Source organism: Copadichromis virginalis, linkage group LG18 (assembly GCF_057382275.1).
Source record: "Copadichromis virginalis isolate Kocher_CV1m ecotype Utaka linkage group LG18, C_Virginalis_male_GT1.1, whole genome shotgun sequence".
In the NCBI taxonomy this organism is placed as follows: domain Eukaryota; kingdom Metazoa; phylum Chordata; class Actinopteri; order Cichliformes; family Cichlidae; genus Copadichromis; species Copadichromis virginalis.
The window spans coordinates 33388685-33411869 of record NC_140635.1 but is presented as its reverse complement, the minus strand read 5'-3'; the positions used below and the strand labels follow the sequence as shown (position 1 = coordinate 33411869).

The 23185-nt window shown below is 42.3% G+C and overlaps 1 protein-coding gene across 6 annotated transcripts in view; it reads left to right on the top strand.

Moving 5' to 3' along the window:
- Window positions 1–23185, top strand: part of LOC146688358 (uncharacterized) — a 126124-nt gene that overhangs the window by 78092 nt on the left and 24847 nt on the right. For 4 of the 6 annotated variants that reach the window (XM_085438104.1, XM_085438108.1, XM_085438105.1 and 1 more), the window contains 2 exons: window positions 18561–18880; window positions 21386–21583. In XM_085438104.1, the coding sequence (XP_085294230.1) occupies window positions 18561–18880; window positions 21386–21583 (518 nt within the window). Of the gene's footprint in view, window positions 1–2069; window positions 3939–18560; window positions 18881–21385; window positions 21584–23185 lie in introns of those variants that run through there. The other 2 variants (XM_085438107.1, XM_085438106.1) reach the window with 2 other exon arrangements.

The window sequence follows — 23185 nt, the reverse complement described above, 5'->3', positions numbered from 1 at the left end:
TCTAATTAATAGGAATAACAATCCTTTTATTGTTACTTGTTTTGTTTTTTGAATTCCAGTAACAACAAGAAAAATGGAGGCAAGCAAGAGCCTTAAAAAATATATAGCACTATATATTCCAGAAATTTGAATCAAAGAACATTTAGCCTTGTCTAGTAATGGTTATGAATGCAGAATCGGTGGCACTTATGTTAATCCCATTGTAGAGACATTGGCTGCAATTGATCCGGAGATGCTTCAGAGGTCACTTGCAAGATAATTCTTCACGAATAGAAGTTAATGGAGCTAAAGGGCTACATTAAAAAAGGCCAGAGTGTGTTGTAGGTTTTGCAAATATACTATTAAATATATTTTAGGATTTAATACTTATGCCCTTTTTGATCTCTTGTTTTTGTTTTTTTGACGAAGAAGCCCATTTGTCCATAAAACACCCGCTAATGTATGCTGATCCATCTCTTAACAATAATAACAGGAGTAATTGCGCTACAGTTACAAATATGTAGTGACTTTCATTACAAAGTTAAGTGCAAGTTAGCGGATAAGAAGGAAAAAGAATAATGTGTTTTCTTGCTTTAATCATCTGGTTTCAGTTTATTTGCCGGGAGGAGTGAAATGGTTGAGTGATCTACAGGTTTTGAGCGGTGAAAATATTTCTTTTAATTTTTAATGCACAAAAGTAGAAGATAAGAATGCAAAGTGCTTTCAGGACAGAAATAACTGCATTATACTGCTAACACAACTTTGGTTAATGCTAACACAAAGCTAGTCAACATGTAATTAAGGCAAGTGGTGAGCAGTTAGCAGCATTGTAGCCTCCATTTCTACCTGTTCATGTTTCTACAGTAGACTCACTACAGTACAGTAGAATTTCAAGTGTCGTTGGTCTGTTTTTTTCAGAATCAGAATACTTTATTAATCCCGAAGGAAATTAGGGTTACAGCAGGCAGCACGCTAATGGCGCATGCGCACTTACAAAGGAACCTTCAAACCTTTTTTAACTTTGCTTTGTATTGTTGGTTTTGTTAGTGTGTGGAGCCATAGCCTAAGGTTTATAGTGTTAACTAGTAACTACATGACAACTACTTTAACATGGGCATTTTAGGCAGTAGCATGAATAACTATCCCAACACTGCTCACAACTGAAACTTCCATGCGTGTGCAAGAAGTAGCTGGTTGTGGTGTTTGAAGGTAATGCTATCATGGGACATCCCCAACACTAAAAGTGAAAATGGGCCTAGATCCGTTAAAAACATGATGAAAATGTCCAGAGGATTTCCAGATTGTTGGCTAAAGCTCCATTGGGCTGCATGCTGTTCTTTCCAAACCCCATGTCTGGAGTTCAGAGTTGTCACATTGTCATTTGTTGTTAAAATGTCAGCTATATTTGGCCCCTTTATAAATTAATTGAACCTCAGTTAAAGTAATAAGTGTAATGAAAGGATTTGATTCAGTAATTCATGTCAAGTGGATAAAATCTTTGCACAGGGAAAATGCGAAAAGCGCAAAACAATTTAACTGAAGGCACAAATTAATGGAGACAAGAGTGCAAGGTTCAGACGTAAATTCGTTTGTGTGGCACTTCACGACGTCACTGTGGTAATTTTTATTATGTAGTTTGTCTGCTTTTGTGGCCAGTCACTGGCTGATACAACAGGGAGACAAGTCTCACCAGGATGATTACAGTCTTCAGCGTGTCTTTCGCCATGTATCAACATGTGAACACTGGCTGTCATTTGGCAGACGAGTGACTGTGGCAGCCATTGATCTGGTGCTTGCGCGCATGTGTGCATGCATGTTCCCCGCATGTGTGTATGCAATCTTTGTCTTCATGTGTGTATGCCTGTGCATGTTTGTCGCTAGGGGTTGGATGCTGAAATCTCGCTCCAGCGAATGAGGGAATATTCCTGGCTGTCATGTGACTGTGTGATGTCAGTGAGAGAGAGAGAGAGAGAGAGAGAGAGGAAGAGAACAGAGATAAAGACATAGGGAGAGAGTGTGAGCGAGAGAGAGAGAGGAAGGTGCAATTTACCCCCACAGCTGATCAGTGCAGTGCTCAGAGAGAAGCTGAGACCACTAGACTCACACACACACTTCTTTTGGCTCACTTATATGCACATGCACTGCACACACACACACACACACACACACACACACACACATGCACTTTGGGCATGTCAACACACAAACTGTGAGGCATCACTTTAAAAAAGAAAGGATGCATTGCTTCCTCTGCTTTCTAAGCTCATGATACTTTGGATACCGAGGACAGATCTGCCTCCTGGACAAGAGTAAAACGATTCTTACTGGAGAGAGCGAAAAAACTCTGAAGAAGAAAAAAAAACTACACAAAAAAGGACACGCAATACCAGCAGAGATTATTACTGGCAGCAGCGGGTTTGGACAACCATTCAGTGGGTATTATCAACAGCAGCTGCACCAGCAGCAGCATCAACAACACAAACCTTCCAGCACTCTCTCTGGCGTTAGCGTCCCTGCGCTCCTGGCCTCCTCTCCACTGTTTCCCTCCAGTCCAGTCTCTATGCACCACAGTGACTGGTACTGCCAAGGCCAGATGGCACTGGGGGGGCAGGTTGCAACTGCAGCTCAGGCAGGGTCCAGAATAACTTTGAAGGAAGATCAGGTGAAATTAGGGCAAGCCAGGATGGAAGGTACATCGTCCAGAGTGATGCCCGAGGCTCCAGGTGCCCAAACCTTCAACATGCCGGCACAGAAAATCGATGATGAGGAGTTCAAAGGGGGGAGATTGAGGGAGGGTGGACTTAGGGTGGGGGAGGCAGGAGGGTCATTAGGAAGTGCAGCACAAAGTCCCAACAGCCCCCTGTCCTCCCACTCCTCCCTATCTTCTTCATCACCCTCACCTTCTCTCTCACCTGGGACATCCATTCTGAATTCAGCCTTGGACCCTAAACCTATACCCAAGCCCGACATTGGCCAAAGTAATCTGCAAGCAAAAAATACAGGCAACAAAGATGATTTGGCTGTCCAGGGCCAGGGCTCACTTTCTCCTGCAAAACAGACTTCTGGCCAAGGCACAACAAGCCCTTCCTTCACTGGAAGCACCAACTTAAGTCTTGGAAGTCAAGACGATGAGAAGAAATCATCTGGGAACTTACTCGGAAAGCACAGAGAAACTTTTCCTGCAAGTACAACTGGAAACCAAATCCTCAAGCCATATTTAGAAAAACAAAGTGTTCATACACAACCTGGTGAGACTGCTCTTCCATCTGCTGACTTAACCCTGAGCAAATCTGGTCACACTGCTGCACAAACCACAGACCCACCTGCAGCCTCAGCCAACAAAACTACCACTAGTGTTGGACAGAGTGGATTGGAAAGAGAATACTCAAGCCATACTGAAAAGAGAACGTCAGGATCGTGGACATCAGAGGATATTAGTGTTGAAAAAGAGCACGAGGTTGCAAGTCCCAGAATGTGCCGGGATTTAAATGGCGCTGAGGATGGCAGAGCGGGATCGTGTCGTCCATGTAACAGAGAAACAAAAACAAACCATAGTAGTGATGCTCCACAGCGGGCTGCAGTGAGACGAGCAATGTCTGACTGTTCACATCTGGCTGTTCCCATGGTAATGGCAGGGACATACCCCACCAGTATGGGAGGCTCACCAGTGATGGCACCAAATGTGCTGAATTTTACCATGACAGGAACAGCATGCCTGACCAGGGCGCCCTACCAACACGTGGCTGTCCGGCGCTCACTTACGGTCACGGACGGCACCGAGGCGGCTGCTGCAATGGCGACAATGATGGTTTCCCCATTAATAACATCTCCTGTTTTGCCATCTTCCCCACCCCCAAAGAGACATCATGGAAGCTGCGAGAGCAATTTTCTAATTCCTGTCCCACCCCCTGTTGGAGCGTCAGCTAACGTCTCTCAAGATAGTAAGCTAAACACAGCGGGTAAGACTTCTTGACTCCCTCTATGTGTGTAGTTGTAGTCACTGGAGGCCATGACTATGCATCAACCAATCAGCACACAGTTTTGCTTGACTGAATAATATTTACGTTCTACTAAAAAAAATCAGTTTATACAGCGTATACTTGTTTTGTATATTTCTCTACATTTTGCTGACATCTAGTAGCATGTAAAATGCCTCATCTGCCAGAAGGTGAACTTAATATAATCCAGTGTTTTGGTTAATAGTGTTTCCCAAATACTATTAACCAATAAAAAAGAATGCCATGCGCGCAAGAATGCTTCTGTGTGACATAGTGAGATTAGATGCTGCTGTGCAAACAGAAAAGTAGAAACATGCGAAGCAAAGACTATCGCAGCCATCAAATGGCTCTGTCTTTAAAAAGTCCATCAATGGTAGATCTCACTGTGAGACCTAGTGACCCTGCATGCTCATTTTCTAATGGCTTGGGTAACAAACGCAAGCCGTTTGCCAGTGAGCACATCCTGTTGTATCCTCATTGTGACTCCTGTTAATGTTGACTTGAAACTAGTGACTAAACCCACAAAGTCATTAGCTTACTAAGGCCACAGGCTTCTATACAAAAATTTAAGTTTTAGGCACTTCTGCATTGGCTTTATTTATTTCCATGCTGTGTACTTGCATTCTTGAAAAACTGTGACAATGTAGTAGTAGTAGCTACGCCCACTGCTTTCACAAAAATGTATATGCATTTGGTAAGATGGACATTGCAAACTTGTTGGAGCAGCCCAAGGTAGTTAAATTAATAGTGTTACTTCAACCCATAGCCACATTGTATATTGAGGGGCATCCCACACTAGCAAAATCAAAACCATGAAGACTAAATGTGTAGAGGGTTTTGCCTTGCCAGGAGAGTTTATTATCTTCAATTAAATTTAAAATCTTCCTTATGTCACTGGAGCATTAACATTATACACCTAAATTCGTGAGTAGCAGCAGATCTTTCTTTGCCCTTCCTTCCTCTGCACTTCAACTGACCACATATCATTACAGCACAATTACATTTGGCTAAATTTAGCTGTCTGCTGTGGCTTCCTTTCAGACAATAAGCCAGAGTGAAAAGAGATGCATTTTAAATTTCAGTAAGAGGCTTTATTTCTTTATTAGGCTGCCATATCAGTTTCAGTTTTCACAGAAGCCAGTTTTTATCCACAGCGTACATCTAGTGTCATTCTAGTTTATGATAGCAGTTAATCAAGTTAATGAGCTGAGTTGAAAGGAGTGTATGGCAGTTGCACATGTCAATATGTGGAGTAATGTGTAATAAAGTAATGTAATAAAGGTATGAGAGGGTTATCTTACACGGCCACTAACTTAAGTTTGGAATCAATGTATAGCTAAGTTGCATGGCTAGTAAACACACTGAAAATAATGTGGACAGAATGACAAAGAATAAAGGAAATGACAGCAGACAAGAGCTGTTTAACCAGGTTATAAGATTTCTTGCAAAGGGGGAGGAAGAATTACGATGTTGTATTTGAAGTAGAGGTATGATCCATAACCAGGTCAGTGTTACATTGAAAGCTGTCTGGCCAATAGACGTTCTCCTCCAGGGGACTCGTACTATAAAAAAACGTAAAAGGTTGAGTCTCTTTTAATTGACATCTTCTCCTAACAGGTGATGGAATAAGATAAATCAGTCTGGGAAATAACATCACATCTTTATCGTGTTTCATCTTATCTGATGAGTGTCTAACATAGATCATGGTGCAGAATTCTTTTATGAGTGCCTAGAGATATTCAAAGGACATTTTCACAGGTTGAGACCGATGGTGAAACAAAAGCATGTGAAGAGAACAGGCAGAGGATTATGGGAGAACTCTTTTTTATAGCCTTTTATCTATAACAACAAATCATCTATAACAGTGTTCTGCCATAATCTTCTGCCTGTTCTCTTCCCATGCTTTTGTTTCATCATCATTGCAGGGTGGCTGTAGCTCAGGAGGTAGAGCAGGTCATCTACTGATCAGAAGGTTGGTGGTTTGGTCCCTGGCTCCCCCTGTATGCATGCCCCAAATTGCTCTCTGAAGGATCCATCAGAGTGTGAATGTGTGTGAGTGTTAGGTAGAAAGTATTTAAAAAGCATAGAAGAAAGTGCTTGTGTGAATGGGTATGAATGGGTGAACGTGGCGCTTTGAGTTGAGTAGAAAAGCGCTATGAGGAGTCAGTCCATTTAATGTTCCGAGACTGAGTAGAGAGGCCCTGCTCTGCTCACTTTTTGCACCATACCTTTATTTTAAGACTACTAAAGTAGCTTTGCATGATATATAGTTGAAAATAATCTTCGTTTATCTCAGTCAGGGCCTTAGTTTACTTGAAGGCTTATTTTTGATTAGCTGCCCTACGTGAAAGGTTTGATCAGCCAGAGTTGTTTTCCTGCAATGACCTTCTAAGGATATTCGCTGTCACTGATGTCATACAGATGCAAGAGTAGGAAAAACTGCCTGAAACATAGTGTTTAGTGCAGTCTAGCCTGATCCAGTTGCTCGCAGAGATTACTTGTACTGACCTCATTATTTGAAACTGTGTCCATGTTTAATGTGAGTATCAGTCATTGGAAGTGTTTGTGTGACAAAACATAAAAGAATAGGCTGAATAGACCCAATCTGAGATTATTTAATATGTACCATTTGCTCTTATTGTAATGGCTTCTGCTGGTTTACTTTTAGAATAACTGCATGCCTCTAACTGTTTAATCCATCCATTCAGTGTGTTGTTTTGTTTTGCAGCCTGCAGTTGACAGAAAGCTGGAACATTGATTAGACATTGACACTGACTGTACTCATTCAAATATAGAGCGGCTATTTCTAGAATTGTGTGTGTGCATATTTGTTCATACACACAGTATGTGTGTGTAGGTGAACAGCTTCCACTGACGTGAATCTTTGAGATTCTAAAGGCACACACCCACACAGACACACTCACAACAGACAGCATGTCTGCAACTTAAGGTGCTGTCTTCATTCAGCACAGAAGGGACTCACAGCTACACGTACCACACGCACAACAAAGTACACAACTGTGAAGGGAGGGGGCAGACAAGTGCAAGGCTCAAATCTTGAGCTTACACGACACAGACTGAAAATAAGCAGATATTAAGAACAGTTAGGCTCAGCTAACGGCAGCTTTCATTTAAGACACGTCTTTCAGCTGATGGCATCAAAAGCTTCGTTATGTGCTTGGACTCTCAAACAAGACACAGCTTACAGCAGCTGCCTGTGGTTTTTAGAGCTCATTCAAAGGACTGAGACTGGTACTTATATAGGTGTTTTGTGCTTGAACTAGGCACTCAATGCTCTTTTTGGACTCTGCTAAATTTGGTAGTATCACTGGTTCCCGTTAATAACAGCAAACTAACGTTAAAAAGCAGCTGGTTCATCTGTAGCCCAAAACAGATCATGGTTTTTGTTTTTTAACTGGAGGTCAGAACACAATCAAATAAATCAGCAAAACAGTTTTTACATAAAATAAGTACTTTACTTCCTGGTTTGTTTGTTGTCAGAAAAGCTGGAAATGGCATCTTCTGGTCATGTTTTGTTAGTTTAATTTTGCTAGCTGAATACGTTTTGCTAAATGCTAAGAGTTATAACCACAAATGTTACAAAGTTGCTTTTTGTAACAGTGAGGCTAAAACCAATGAGGCACATTATACTTAAGTGCTTTTTAATTTGCAGGGTTAATGATGTGAACAGCATATATTTAACCCAAACCGTCATCTTTCATAAGTCTAAACAATTTGTATTGTGCTTCAGTGTAGCCACAAAGCCAGTGAAAGGAGTGAAACAAAGCTCTGATTTATTCCACCTTCATTTACAATTTACAAAATTTCATAAACACAATTTACTAAATTGTTAGTTTGCTACAATATCTGTTAACTGCAGCTCAATTAAGTATTAAATGTAATATCTAGTGTTATTCATTGTTTTAATTATTTTAAATTCAACATTAAATTTTATAATTTGTCCAACAGAAAAAAAACTAGTACTATATGAGGAAGTCAGGAGCAGTAAAGAAGTATGTGAGGGTGGTGAAGTAAGAGACTGGTGATGGGTCATGGTGGGGAGGGTATGACATTAGGTATCTACTTTGAGCCAAGGGCGTAGATTTGGTTTTGGCATTGGTGGGGACGGATGAGTCAACAACCGAACCTGCCCCGTTTCTCTTTTTTTTTTTTCCTTTTTGTCGTTGCTTCTTGATAACAAAAGGAGAAATATACTTGCCTACATATGCTATTCTACATGCTTTTAAACCATTTAAAATTACAATTCATAATTATATAATGAATTATATAATTATGACATATAATTATACGTCAATTTTATAATGTTAAATTACTATTAAACAAATGACTAAGTATTTTAGACTTTAGTTTACTTCAGCCATATTCCATATAAATCAGGTATCGTACAAAAATAAAAATAGCTTCAAATACAGTCATGACAATAAAAGAATATGACTTTAAGGACTTAACAACATTACTTCAGTTATAATACACCAACATCTCTGATACATTAGCACTAAGGGAACACTGAATGACCTGCTGGCTACTCATCTAAGATTACCACAAAAGATCTCTCAGCAAAAGTATGCAACATTTTAGGCACTACTGCTCCAATCAAATCAGTGAGCTGGGATTTTTTATTCTAAACATGAACTACTGTTACAGCAACAGACATTAATACTACTGGTGCCCCACACAACAACCCAATGTCCACTATGTGAAGCAGCCAAACACATGCCTGCTCCTCTCGTTAACTGAGATAAACTGCTGGCATATTGGTTTTGCATCTATACTGTCCAGGCTCTCCTGGTGGACACACAGCAGCATTGTTTAATCTCATTTGAGTCATTGTTGACCTTAGCCATCTTTTTAGTCTTCTGAGAGCACTAAAGCTTCTTTTAGCCTCAGTACCTGCGTTTTATCCTCAGATTAAAATTATTATTATGTGCGTGATGTGCCTCACCTTTGGCCCTGGCTCTTCCCCTCTGACTGCACTAAGACATATTGCCACCGGATAAAATAACACATTGATTCGTGCCATATAAAAAGTGAGACATGTCAATTCAGATTCTTTGTCAAATATACACTAATGAATCAATTTACATCAGCAGCCTAACAATTGTCATGATAATAAATACTAGTTAATCTATAGCACCAAATCATCAGTCAGTCACCTGTGACCTCGGCTCTTCACCTCTGAGCTACAACATGGCAGAGCTGCCTCTGTCACCTGATCAATAACAGTGAGACATTCCAAATACATGCAGTCACACATGAGCTTCAAATACAGTCATGAACCATCAAGTCATCATCCAATTTCACCTGTGATCTTGCATCACCATTACTCTCTGAGCTTTGTGTTGGTTCTTCTGTCACCTGACAAATAGGACAAACATGACAATAAGAATAAAATGTGCAGCTGCTTCAGTGTTTCTGTCACTTTGTGCAGATCTTGACTCATCAGTAATGTTTGTAGGGTGAGTGCATTTTTAAACAATTTGTGCAAACTGCACTACAAGGTGGAATATTTGCAAAATCATGACTACCTCATGATATTTTGTCTCAAAAATTAACCCTATGAATATGTCACTACCATTAGGATGGAATTATTGTGTCACCAACATTTTAACGTTAGACATATATTTTTAACAGCCTCTGTAAACTAATATCCTGGCTGCTCGAAGCTGCCGTTTTCTCTGACAGTTTCAATCAAAATGCTGCTCTGAGACTGAGAGAACTAATAGTGCTGCATGTTGTGCAGTTAGTTTCCAAAACACGTTATTCATGGTTACATACAATTTTAGACCGATGTGGGCCAAAGCCTAGCATAGCCTGTAACGTTACTAAGACGGACACATTTTACGAGTTAACTTGACTTTAAGTAACTTGCAGGTTTCTTTGAAAAATACTTTCTTATATCCAGGTTCTTCCTTTTTGCTGCCATCCTCCTCTCCTCCTTGCAGGTCCTCGCAGCGCAGACTTGCTGCTGCTAAAACTAAACAGAGCTCCCTGAAAGGCACAGCCAATCACATTGGCCATATTTGTCACATGACGTAGGACTCCAGTAGAGAACGTAATTTAACTCTTTCTGCACCGCTGGGTGAATGAGACGTTGACAGATTTTATTTTTTTATTTTTATCGGGTTTGTTTTTCTTTACTCGAAGAGATCAAATTATTGGTGGGGACAATTCAATAATCACTGGATATTGGTGGGGACATGTTTTGAGCTCATTCTTGTTGGACAGGTTGACAGATGAGGTCAGGCAGGAGTCTCCGTGTACAATGATGTTTGGAGTTTGTAGACTTCATTGTGATCTGTACTGTGAGCAGGGAGCAGGAGGAAGAGAGCCTGGACAGGTGGAGGTATGCACCGTAGAGGGGAATGACAGTGAGTAGTATGGCCATGTTCTGATTTACACAGCAGTCAGCTGTTTCTTTCTCTCTCTGTTTTACTTACAGACACCAGCATGTGCAGTTGGTTGCTAGCAGCTGTAGCATGGTATGATGGTATGGACGATCTGACTTGTTCATGTTGGATGAGTCATATTGCTGGTGTGCCAGGGTGCAGTAATGTGACCGTGAAAACCGAGCAATAGAACCACCAGTTTATTAATCAGGGTATGAAATATAGTGGAAACCATAGAGCAGTCCTGATGTGTCTGCGGTCCATGTTGTTGAGTTTCTCTGAGTTTCACTGAGTAACTAAAGAATAATTTTGATGGTATCCTTTGTTCTCTGTATTTGACATTTTAGTCAGCAAATTGTATGCTGTGATCTACAAACACATATATCACCACAATGCAGTCCAGCCAACAAACACTAGCAATCTGAGGTCCTAAAAGCAGATATAAAATGGATAACACACAGGTTTCTACATACCTGTGTGTTATTGCTGAGACAGCACAGATCCTCTTTGCCACCACTTTCCACATAAAAGGCTCCTTGGGTTCGCCTCCCACAAGAACACCTTTCTAGCACATTTAATACTTACAGCATGTAGGTCAGATGACATATATATATATAAAACACCCAGCACGCCCCTGCGGGCGGTTTATCCTTCAAGCTCGGGTCCTCTACCAGAGGCCTGGGAGCTTGAGGGTCCTGCGCAGTATCTTAGCTGTTCCCAGGACTGCGCTCTTCTGGACAGAGATCTCCGATGTTATTCCCGGGATCTGCTGGAGCCACTCGCCTAGAGTCACCGCACCTAGTGCTCCGATTACCACGGGGACCACCGTTACCTTCACCCTCCACATCCTCTCGAGCTCTTCTCTGAGCCCTTGGTATTTCTCCAGCTTCTCGTGTTCCTTCTTCCTGATATTGCTGCTTCTATCTCCTCCTTTGGCCAGCCTATTACCCCAGCAGGGTACCTGATCACGGGCAGGGCGTACGTGTTGATGGCCCGGATCTTGTTCTTACCATTCAGCTGACTCCTCAGGACTTGCCTGACCCTCTGCAGGTACTTGGTGGTTGCAGCCTTTCTAGCGGCCTCTTCATGGTTCCCATTTGCCTGCGGGATCCCCAGGTACTTGTAACTGTCCTCTATGTCTGCAATGTTGCCTTCTGGTAGTTCAATCCCCTCAGTTCTGACTACCTTCCCTCTCTTTGATACCATCCGACTACACTTCTCCAGTCCGAATGACATTCCAATGTCATTGCTGTATAGCCTGGTAGTGTGGATCAGTGAATCGATGTCTCGTTCACTCTTGGCATACAGCTTGATGTCATCCATGTATAGGAGGTGGCTGACAACTGCTCCGTTCCGTAGTCGGTATCCGTAGCCAGTCTTGTTAATGATCTCACTGAGGGGGTTCAGGCCTATGCAGAACAGCAGTGGGGACAGAGCATCTCCTTGGTAGATCCCGCACTTGATGGTGACTTGTGCTATGGGCTTGGAGTTGGCCTCTAGTGTTGTACGCCACATCCCCATTGAGTTCCTGATGAAGGCTCTTAGGGTCCCATTGATCTTGTACAATTCTAGGCATTCCAGTATCCAGCTGTGGGGCATTGAGTCATAGGCCTTCTTGTAATCAATCCAGGCAGTGCACAGGTTGGTCAGTCTGGTCTTGCAGTCTCGGCTGATTGTTCTGTCTACCAGTAGCTGGTGTTTTGCGCCTCTGGTATTCTTGCCAATTCCTTTCTGTGTCCCGCTCATGTATTGACCCATGTGCCTGTTCATCTTAGCCGATATGATGCCTGACAGGAGCTTCCATGTAGTACTGAGGCAGGTTATTGGTCGGTAGTTGGAGGGGACCGGTCCCTTCTTGGGGTCCTTGGGGATCAGGACCGTCCGGCCTTCAGTTAGCCATTCCGGGTGTCTCTCGTTAACTAGCAGCTGGTTCATTTGTGCTGCCAGACGCTCGTGGAGTGCAGTCAGCTTCTTCAGCCAGTAGGCGTGAACCATGTCGGGCCCTGGTGCTGTCCAACTCTTCATACTGGAGACCCTTTCTTGGATATCTGCCACTGTGATGGTTACTGGACCCTGTTCAGGGAGGTCGCTGTGGTCTGCCCTCAGATCCTCTAGCCACTGAGCATTGCCGTTATGGGTTGCATCCTTCTCCCATATGCTCTTCCAGTATTGCTCCGTCTCCAGCCTTGGTGGTGCTGTCCTCTTATTGTTCCCTTGCCACTGAGAGTACACCTTTGCTGGTTCTGTGGAGAACAGCTGGTTTATTCTCCTGCCTTCTATCTCTCTGGTGTACCTCCTCAAGCGGCTGGCCAAGGCTGTGAGTCTCTGCTTGGCAGTTTCCAAGGCCTCAGGTATGGACAGCTTGCTGTATTTCTTAGGCACCTTATTTGTCGCACCTTTCTGCAACTCCGTTAGTTGGCTAACCTCCCTCCGTGCTACTTTGATCTTGCCCTCTAGCCTCCTTCTCCATGGAGGGTACTGCCCCTTGTGGCTGTTCAACTTGTAGCCAAGCATCTCACTGATCACTGCTGCCGTATTGTAGATCAGCTTGTTAGTGTCGGTAATCGTGGTTGTAGGTATTGCCCGTAGTGCTGCATTAACATCATCTAGCAGACCTTCTGAGGGTACTTCACGTAATCTTGGTAACCGGCTACGGGGGATCCAGGTTTCAAGCTTGGCCATGATCCTATTTTTCAGGTCAGTTCCTCTCGCACTCAACGATCCTTCTCCTATCGCACTTGGGGCTATGTACCCAATCTCGGGTGGGGGTGATGATATCGCCCCCCTGACCTGGCGTCCTGACTCCTCCTTGCCGTAGCATTTGTGTTGTACCTCGTCAATCTCTAGCTGTGAGAGCAGTCCCTTCTTTCGAATGTTGGAACACTGAGCTACTAGTTGTTTCGCCGTCATTGTGGATGTTGGGTATCGAAGAATCCATAGGTCCCTCATCCAAACTTGCGATCCTCTGTTCCTAAGGCGTGTAGTCTAACCACTACGCTATCCAGCTGCTATGGCTATATATATATATGTATATATATGTATATATATATATATATATATATATATATATATATACCACTTTTTTCACATTCACTAAGGGATAATTCAAGTAACATATAACTAGTAAACTCAGCTGAACAGTTAAAGGTAAACGTTCAATAGGTCTCAGTCACACAGGCATAGAGACTGGTCAGTGACCCTCGGGCAACCTCTGTTCACTAGAGAAATAAAAGACAAATGGCAACACCAATGACAGCAGACCAAGCTTGCTGTTTAGCAAGGTTACATACAGTCAAGACTACCTACAAAGACAAGATAGCGATGGCAATAATATATTTGTAAGAGTAGCTGGATCGAAAACAAGGCTAATCCTACTGTGAAGGCTGTCTGGCCAAAGGATATTTTCCTCCAAGGGGATTCAAATTTATTCTGGATGTAATTCATTTTCATTATTTCTAAGGTTAAGCCTCTTTTAATTGTCATCTCCTCCTCTAGTTTGAGATGTAATAAGACAATTCAGTGAGGGGGAATGGGTTTTCTTCATCATTGGGTTTCATCTCATTTGATGACTGTCTAACAGATATGATCTTGCACATTGGTTGATGAGTGTCCGGATGTATTTTTCACATGTGAAGACTGGGGCTTCAATTGCGAGGCAGATCAACTTTTTCTGGGGAAATCTGTTTTGTCCATAGAAGCCCATAGTCTATAGAGGCGAAAAAATGAGGACATTTGTGTTTATTTCTTGCAACAATGCTTCAGGCACTAAATTTTATATCATTGAAAAGCCTGTTTGTTTCCCCTTTTTATGGGTTGAGGACCAGAGTTGAGTATTTGGGTCGCACCCATGAAAAACTCAAGCTTGTCTGCCAGTGCCATTGTTTCGTTTACTTAATTGGATGATTGAAGTTTGAAGAAAGAGGATGTATTGGCAACAATTGATTCATTTAACGAGGGGGGCCTCAGTAGCACGTGGAAGAACATTATGCAGCCACAGCCTGGCACCTCCTCCTTGTGCTGGTCACCAGCTGTGTGACCAGCATTTGTTTTAAGTAAGCCAGTGTGGTTGCACATGCTATACCTCCCACAACCACTTGCCACCTGGTTGTGGACTACACACTTTGGTTACCAGGATATCACAAACCAGTCTCTAGGCTTGTATGAAGAAGAATTTAAGAAGGTTATTTAAAGCCACAGAAAGCTTGTCGCTGAATCTTGTGCTTCGTATTGCTGAACTATCACTAGTAAAGTTCTATTGTGGCTAAACGCAGGCACCACAGAAAAGGAATGTGTGGCATGAAAAGGACAGTATGTGTGCCTCTGCTCCACTGATTTTGATCTAATTGATCAAACTGGAGCGTGTTAATGAAGTGTGCTGCCAACTCAGTATTCTTTTGCACTGGCTGGATTTCACTGTCTGTGAGAAGTTTCTATAACACTCAGTGTTGATTTCTGCCTTTATCGAAAGACTAAAAAAGACGCTGAGTAATATTGTTTGGAATAAGAGACACATTTTATGGACCTTTGCTGTTCACTGCAGCTGAAGACGTCAGGATGCCTCATTTCTTCTGTCATCAAATTCTCCTTTTAGTTTGTTTGCTGCTATTTGAATGAAATGGATAATATTGACTTATTTTCACCAAAATCAGACAAAGCTCTGCAATAAATCTCGGCCATCAAGGCCATTAAAATTAATTTAACAAAGAAGGCCTCTTTAAGAAGCCACTGCAGCAAGTTATGAGTTTGCATTAACATTAGCTTAACCTTCCAGGGCAGGAAGTGACTTAATTTACAGTTTGATAAACCACCACAAAATAAATCACTGGGGCAGACAACCAGTAAAAAGAGAGAAGCAGCAGGATAAATAGGACAGTAGCACTGAATGCTGAACATACTGTGGCACCTTACCGGCACACGTGAGCCATCCATGTGGCAACTTTCCGTGCTCATTACTGCTTGTGCCTGATTTGATCTCTACTGCAGGCTAGTTTGCAGCTCCAGTTAAGAGCAGCATAAGAAAATGGATCTTTTTTCATGGCAGCTGTAGATGCTGCTTGATTGTTGGAGAAAGCACAGCAGCAGCAAGCTGCCATCGGTTGAAAGGAGGAAGAGCAGTTATCGCACAGTAAACAGGGGGCAAGAGGGGGGGAGGCATTAGGGTACAGCACAGCCAGGCCTTTCCACTGTCACAGTTACATAAGATGTGTCTTCATGGCAACAAAAGGCCTCTGTCGTTTTCTGCTCCCAGCCCTCAGCCCCGCCGGCTGTGTCCTTAACCCCATCGACCTCATTAAATATTCCCCTCTGCTCTCCTCATGTATCCCTGTTTACTTTCTTTCTTTCACTTTATTGTCCTTTTTCCTCTGTGGATCAGTTATTACCGCCAAAGGTTCTTCATAACCATGTCACACACTGAAAAACACTGGAATTTATGTAAACACGAGTATTATTACAGTGGCATGTTTAAAGTTTCAAATAATGTGGAAATTTTTTGTAGAAGTATCCCTGTAGGCCAAACTTCAGGTGTTTTTTGTACTCTTTGTTCTTCATGATGTCATTCTGTCATTCTCGTAGTGAGAAAAACACGCCACATTTAATTTGAGGATTTTTACTCTTGGGAGAGGTGCTGAAGATAGTCTATTGATGAATGATTACAAAAATGTATTAGAAAAATACACTCCGTGATTGCCATATCATCCTCAGAGATGTTAACCAGATACGGAAGAACGGGGCCCATAACACAGCCCTCCTTTCACCGTCGTTGAAGATCATTTTTTTGGTCTCCATGTTCCACCATAACTCAGATCACAGGGCGCAAGCTATTTAAGTATCTCCCAGATTATTAAGGACTCAGTTGGTGGTAGAGCTCTGCTGTTGTGGAATAATTTATTAAGATCACCATCGAGACCTTTAAATCGAGACTAACAACCTATTAATTTCACTTGCAAATGCAGCTTTAAAACCTTCCTGCTGGAACCTCATTTTGTGTTTGCTTTAGTTTTATTCTCCAATCTGTTAGAGTACTCTGCACTTTGTAGTTATTAAGCATTTAATGATAGATGGTGTTTCTTAAAAGAAACGGTTTAGATATTTTGTAACAGTACAATACAAATAAAGACAAATAAAATCTAATTATAGATGAATCATAAGAGAGATATAAGTCATCTAGTTCATAAAAAAGATGACAGATCGACTCTTAAAAAGGGTTCAGGGTTGGATAGGGTTTGACCCCTCTGACATGGATTATTGTGAGGATACAGCCTCACCATTGCAAGCTCTTACATAAGGCAGTGCAACAAAATAGATGGTGCTGTCCTGTTTACCAGCCAGACCCAGAATCATCTGCTGTCTCGACCTACATAAAACCTTCCATGTGGAGATTCAAATCTATAAATAACAAAAGTGCAGTTGCAACCAGAAGATCATTTGATGTGATGGGTTTTGTTGGTGAACACAACCTTCAACATTAGCACTGTGTCATCATTTAGGTGCCACACTGGATTAAAGTTTGTGCTCAAGCTTGGTCCTGTTTGTATGTCACTGTATATTCTCACATTTCACAGGACAGAATAATCTTTATCATTTCACAGACATGGTTTCTTCATAGCCTCAGATGGCCTTTGCTTACACGGATATGACGAGGGCCATTTAACAAATAATGAGTGCACATTGTTAGTGCCAGAAAAAGCTCAGAGAAGATCCGGGATGGGTGGATAAGTCAGCTTTGGTTTCTTTTACTCATTACTACATTTGTCTTTTATTTTATTTATTTTTTCAGCAGCGGTCCCCAACGCCCGGGCCACAGACCGGTACCCGTCTGTGAGTCATTTGGTACCGGGCCACGAGAGTTGAGATTTTCAGTTTATGGTTTTCAGGGTTTTTATCTGGGTTTTTTTTTATCGTTAACTCCGTTTCTCTGGGTCTTTTCCCGTGTGTTATGAATAAATCTTTTTTTTGGTACCAGTACTGGTATTATTTTGTTGTATTTATCCACCATAAATACAATAAACGAACCGGTCAGTGGTGCAAAAAAGGTTGGGAACCGCTGGTTTAAAACATACAGAATGTTTTAAATTATGCCTGGATGATTGATTTGTGAGGCTGATTTTTATTTAACCTTGTAGAAAGTAAAATGTTAAAACGGATTTATGCTTTCTGCTCAGATAGCACTTATCTTAAATCAGAATCAGAATCAGCATACTTTATTAATCTCTAAGGAAATTATGTGGGTTACAGTTGCTCCAGTATAAATATCAATAACAGAAACAGACAAGACTATTTAACAATACAATATGTTACAGATTTAAGAAATTTAAGAAATAGAACAATATATACAAATCACTAAATAATAAATATCAAGGATTGACGGAGGTGATTATAAATAAATGTCAAGAATGTTGACAGCAACATTACTGAGTAGAAAAGAGTGTGTGCAAAAAGGATGTAACTATTGCAGTGTTTACAGTGTGTTAGATGGAGGAGCTGTACAGGGAGATGGCCACAGGCAGGAATGATATCCTGTGTCATTCAGTGGTGCTTTTTGGTAATCTCAGTCTGTCACTGAACGTGCTCCTGTGACTAGCCAGCCCGTCATGGAGTGGGTGGGAGGTATTATCCTGCATTGTCTTTATCTTGGACAACATTTGCCTCTCCGACACCACCTTAAGGGAATCCAGCTCCATCCCCACAACATTACTGGCCTTGCGGATCAGTTTATTTGCATCTGCGACCCTCAACCTGCTGCCCCAGCATGCAACAGCATAGAGGATAGCTCTGGCCACAACAGACTCACAGAAAATCCTGAGCATTGTCCAACAGATGTTGAAGGACTTCAGCCGCCTCAGAAAATAAAGATGACTCTGGCCTTTCCTGTAAAGTGCAGTGGCGTTTTTTTTGTTTTGTTTTGTTTTTAAGCTAGAGATATAGAGATTTTGAGAATATGAACTAGACTGCACATAATATGTACATCCCCCTTTTGCTTACTGCAAAGCAGCTTTCAAAATCATGTTGTAAGTTGAACAGAATCTTGATATTTGATGACATTTATTAAAATTTTGTTACAATTTTGAATTTATATATGTGGGCTCTTTTGTCTCCAGTCACATCCCGTTACTCATTATGCAACAGGGTTTGTTAAAATAGTCTGACGCTAATGACAGCATTCTTTCTTTCGCAGTTAAATCTGACAACAAAGACAAGCAGGAGAAGACAGACACCGTGTCTGGGAAAACAGACAAGATTGACAACTTTGACAAGAAGGAAGAACAGCAGAAGGACTACGGCCCAGACAAGAACCAGAAGTCTGAGAAGATAATCAAAAACGAGGAAAAGCTAGAGAAGATGAACGCGGAGAAAAACAACAAGGCGGAAAAGGTGGACAAGCCGGAGAAGACCAACAAAGATGAGAAGAAGGAGGAGAAGGGTGTGAAAGGGACGGCCAAGTCTCCCACAGGGAATGGTAGCAAGACCCTGGCGAGCCCTGACAGCAAGAGCAAGGTGGGTCACATACAGACATAAAGAGAATAATTAGTGTCATCTACGCACATTTCCAGCACGCAAACTGCACAGTCATCGTGGTAAAAGCAGTCACCCGATAATAACAAGTCTGACCTCCCACAGTTGCAACGAAAGCCTGTGAAGTGTCCTTGAGCAAGACACACAATTGCTTACAAATGCTGCAGAAGCTGATCACAGAAATCACAGAAACATATTTCCTTTATCTCTTGTGTGTGTGCTAGGGGAGGTCTGTGTGTGTCTGTCCTAAGTCTTGGTCACACCAGTATTTTACCTTCTGAGGCCCATGACATCATAGGTGGTAACCCTAAGCTTGGTGTGAATAGCGTTTGAGGTGCGCCAGTTGGAATAATTGTTTTATTTTCTGATTGACAGGACTACATTACACACACACGTGCACACACACACACACACACACACACACACACACACACACACACACACACACACACACACACACACAATTACAACCATTTTGAGTTGCAATTTCACACACACACACACACACATATATATATGCACATATATATATATATATATGTGTGTGAAATTTCACTGCAACTCAAAATGGTACTCAGTAGTATGCATGTCCCCCGTGTGCTTGTGTGCATGCTGCCAGTGAGATGGTATCCTGGTGGATCTCCTCCCAGATCAGGACCAGGGCATCACTGTGCTTCTGGACAGTCTGAGGTGTAACCTGGCGGTGTCGAAGGGACTGAAACCTAATGTCCCAGAGGTGTTCTTTTGGATTCACGTTAAGTGAGCGTTGGGGTCAATCATCCTTTATTCTCCAGGATAAATTCTCCTGCTTGCATACTCTTACCACTTGAGACCTGGCATTGTCGTCCATCAGGAGGAACCCAGGACCCACTTCACCAGCAGTGGGTCCAAGGATTTCATCCAGATACTTAATGGCTGCCAGGGTGCTGTTTCCCAGCCTGTAGAGGTCTGTGCCTGTCTTCATGGATATGCCTTCCCAGAGCATCACTGACCCACCACCAAACTGATGTTGAGCAACATGTTGAAGAATATTACAGACAGCAATATCTCTCCCTTAGAGATAGGGTGAGAAGTTCAGCCATCCGGGAGAGTCTCAGAGTAGAGCCACTGCTCCTCCACATCGAAAGGAGCCAGTTGAGGTGGTTCGGGCATCTGACAAGGATGCCTCCTGGGTGAGGTGTTCTGGGTATGACCCACTGGGACCCAGGACACGCTTGAGAGATTATATCTCTCTGGTGGACTTGGTGTTCCCCTGGACAAGCTGGAGGAGGTGGCTGGGGAGAGAGAGGTCTGGGCTTCTCTGCTTAGGCTGCTACCCTTGCGACCCGGCTCTGGATAAGCGGAAGAAGATGGATAGATGGATGGACAAACAGTAATACAGCCCACTAGAGGACGTCAGGCCCTTGAGCCATCCAGTGTATTTCTGATTGTTTGGTCAGAAACATTCACACCTGTGGCCTCCTGGGGGTCATTTTGTAGTTCTGGCAGTGCTCGTCCTATTCCTCCTTAGACAAAGGATCAAATACCGGTTTTGATGTTGGCTTAAGAACCAACCCTTTTCAGCTCTCCTAGAGTAACTGCCTGTTTCCTGGAATCTCCTCTATGCTCTTTAGACACAGTAAACCTCTGGCACTGGCATGTATTGATGTGCCATTCTGGTGGAGTTGGATACTCTGTGCTACCTTGGTAGGGTCCAGTTATTGTCTCATACTAGTAATAGTTACACTGACGCTAGTAGTGACAAAAAAATGTTCTTGACAAAAAATATCTTGACCTGTAAAACCATTTGTATTGCCTCAGGTTGTCTCATTGTTTCCCCTCTATTGAACCTGTTTCATTAATCGGTTTTAGCTGCTTTACTGTTAATGAAACAAGTGTATACATACAGAACAGAATTATATACATAATAGACTATCACCTTTGGAGTAAATGAGTATAAATTTAGGAGTAAAGACAAAAACCCAAAGAACTTTAGTGACCAACTGGCAAATAAACCGCTTTCATACTGACATGTTCCCAGTAGGTAGCATTTAAGCTAACTGTTTACGTTAAAGCCACGAGGCCAGAGAGTTTTCATACAACTTTCTACATTATAAGCTTACACAAATGAAACTCACTGTCCACTAACTGCATGCTAGCTGACGTGTTTGTGAATCTGTCCAGTGTCTGACATTGAATTTCCATATTACATGCAGCTGTGGGCTACTGCTCATTTTATCTCACTTGAGGCCTGTAATTTCATTATTTAGTAATCATGACCTTTCTAAGCTGGTTATAAATTGCTTAGTCGGTTTTATAATTTATGGCCTGTTTTATGATTATCTATGGTTGCTGGCTGGGCTGCTATATCACGCTGTCATTGCAGTCATTGCTGAGTTCACTGCAGCTTTTTCTTTTTCTATCTGTCTTTCTTTTTCTTCCTTTCTTTTCTGCGCTGTCCTCCTTTTTTTACTATTATTTTGGCTTCTTTAATTTCATAATCACCAGCCTAATGCAGGTTCCACCAAACCAGATTCTGCCAAATCACGCCCATCCACTCTCTCCACAAATGGCGAGGCCAACTCGGCCAAACGCCCCTCCCCCACCACTGCTTCAGCCAATAAAAAAAGCCCTGTACCCAAGGCAACTACACCTACTGCTGCCAAGCAGCCGCCAACAGCAACTAGCTCTGCTAAGGCTGCCAAGGTAAGTATAAGACACAAGGTTACATGTATATCTTCAGTGCAAGCTATGTCTTTATTTGGTAAAGACTGGATGACTCTCAGTCTACATTAATATCTAGATATGTATTTCAGAGTTATAAAATAGGATCCTTACATGCCATTTCACATTTTAAAATATATATTTCACCCATACATGAAAGATCGATGTAACCACCACTGCCCATTAGATTATGGCAGGGGCCTCCAACTCCAGTCCTCGAGAGCTACTGTCCTGCAGCTTTTAGATCTATCCTTGTTCCAACACACCTGAGTCAGATTAATGGCTTGTTACCAGGCCTTTGCCAACCTTGACGGCACACTGAAGAGGTAATTCAGCCATCTGAGGCTGTGTCCCAATTCAGAGACCGCACGCTTGAAGTATGCATTTTGAGTGCGATTACGTCACCGCCACGCGACGACGGCTGTCCCAATTCAAAGTGTACTCCAAATGCGCCGTCGATTTCCCCAAATATCAAGCGTGGTCCGTGTCACTACCCGATCTGTACCGGAAACCCGATTGATACCCAGCATGCGCAAAAGGTGTCTACTTCCGGTTGAAGCATTTTACGATAGTTATGGGTCAGAGTATCTGTTAAGATGTTAAGAATAATAATCTCTTAAAATGTTTCCAATAATGAAACATTTCAATATAATGTAGACAAAAACGAAAAATAAAAAGATAGTTACGGATCAGGACTCCCGATCCGTACCGCGCATGCGCAGATGTTTTCTTCTTCTTCTTCTGTTCATTTAATGGCAGTTTATTCCTCAGTGTACGAGGATACTGCCCCCTGCTGACTGAGCGAATGAGCCCTATTGTAAACTGAATTAGCGTCATTACAAAACGTGTGTTAAATTTGATTTAGTGATAGTCGAGTGTGTTTATGCTTGTCTGTGTGGAGAGGATTGATTGGAATAGTGATGATGATGTCCGCTATCACTGTCAATTGTCAGTGAACACTTCATCTGGCTGATGAATCTTCACGTGACATATTACAAAGTCTGTATTATTAATTAGGCGCCATTTTTCTTATTTTACGGCGCTGTTGTTCAATCGGGGAACGCTCTGTGTTGAGGAGAAAAGCATGCATTTGTTTGTATACGGATTATCCATTGTTTAAATGTCCCCGTAGTCGAAAAGGAGGCAGAGCTGTTGAGAAATACTAGGTGCTAACTGGGCGCTAACCGTATCATTCAAATATATTGAATGTCGCAATGTTGGCAAAGAGAGGAAGTGACCTAAGATTTGCGCATGCGGGGAACCGATCGGGTTTCCGGTATGGATCGGGTAGCTACAGTCAATGGTAGCGACAGTCCGGTGCACGCTTCGTGGTCCCATATATCCCACAATTCATAGCGCAGCGGTGGGTGTGGATAATTTTACCGAAAAATACGGCAGACGGCAGAAGAAGAGTGAACTGTCAAAAGTAAGTACTGAATATGATGTCACTTACTTATGTGCGAATGTTTAATAACAAAGAACATTAAAACATTACTGTTGGCCACATGTCGGCAAAGTTATGTGACATTAGTGATGTTTGTACTTTCAGCGTTAACTTGGTTTTAAAGCCAATATATATATATA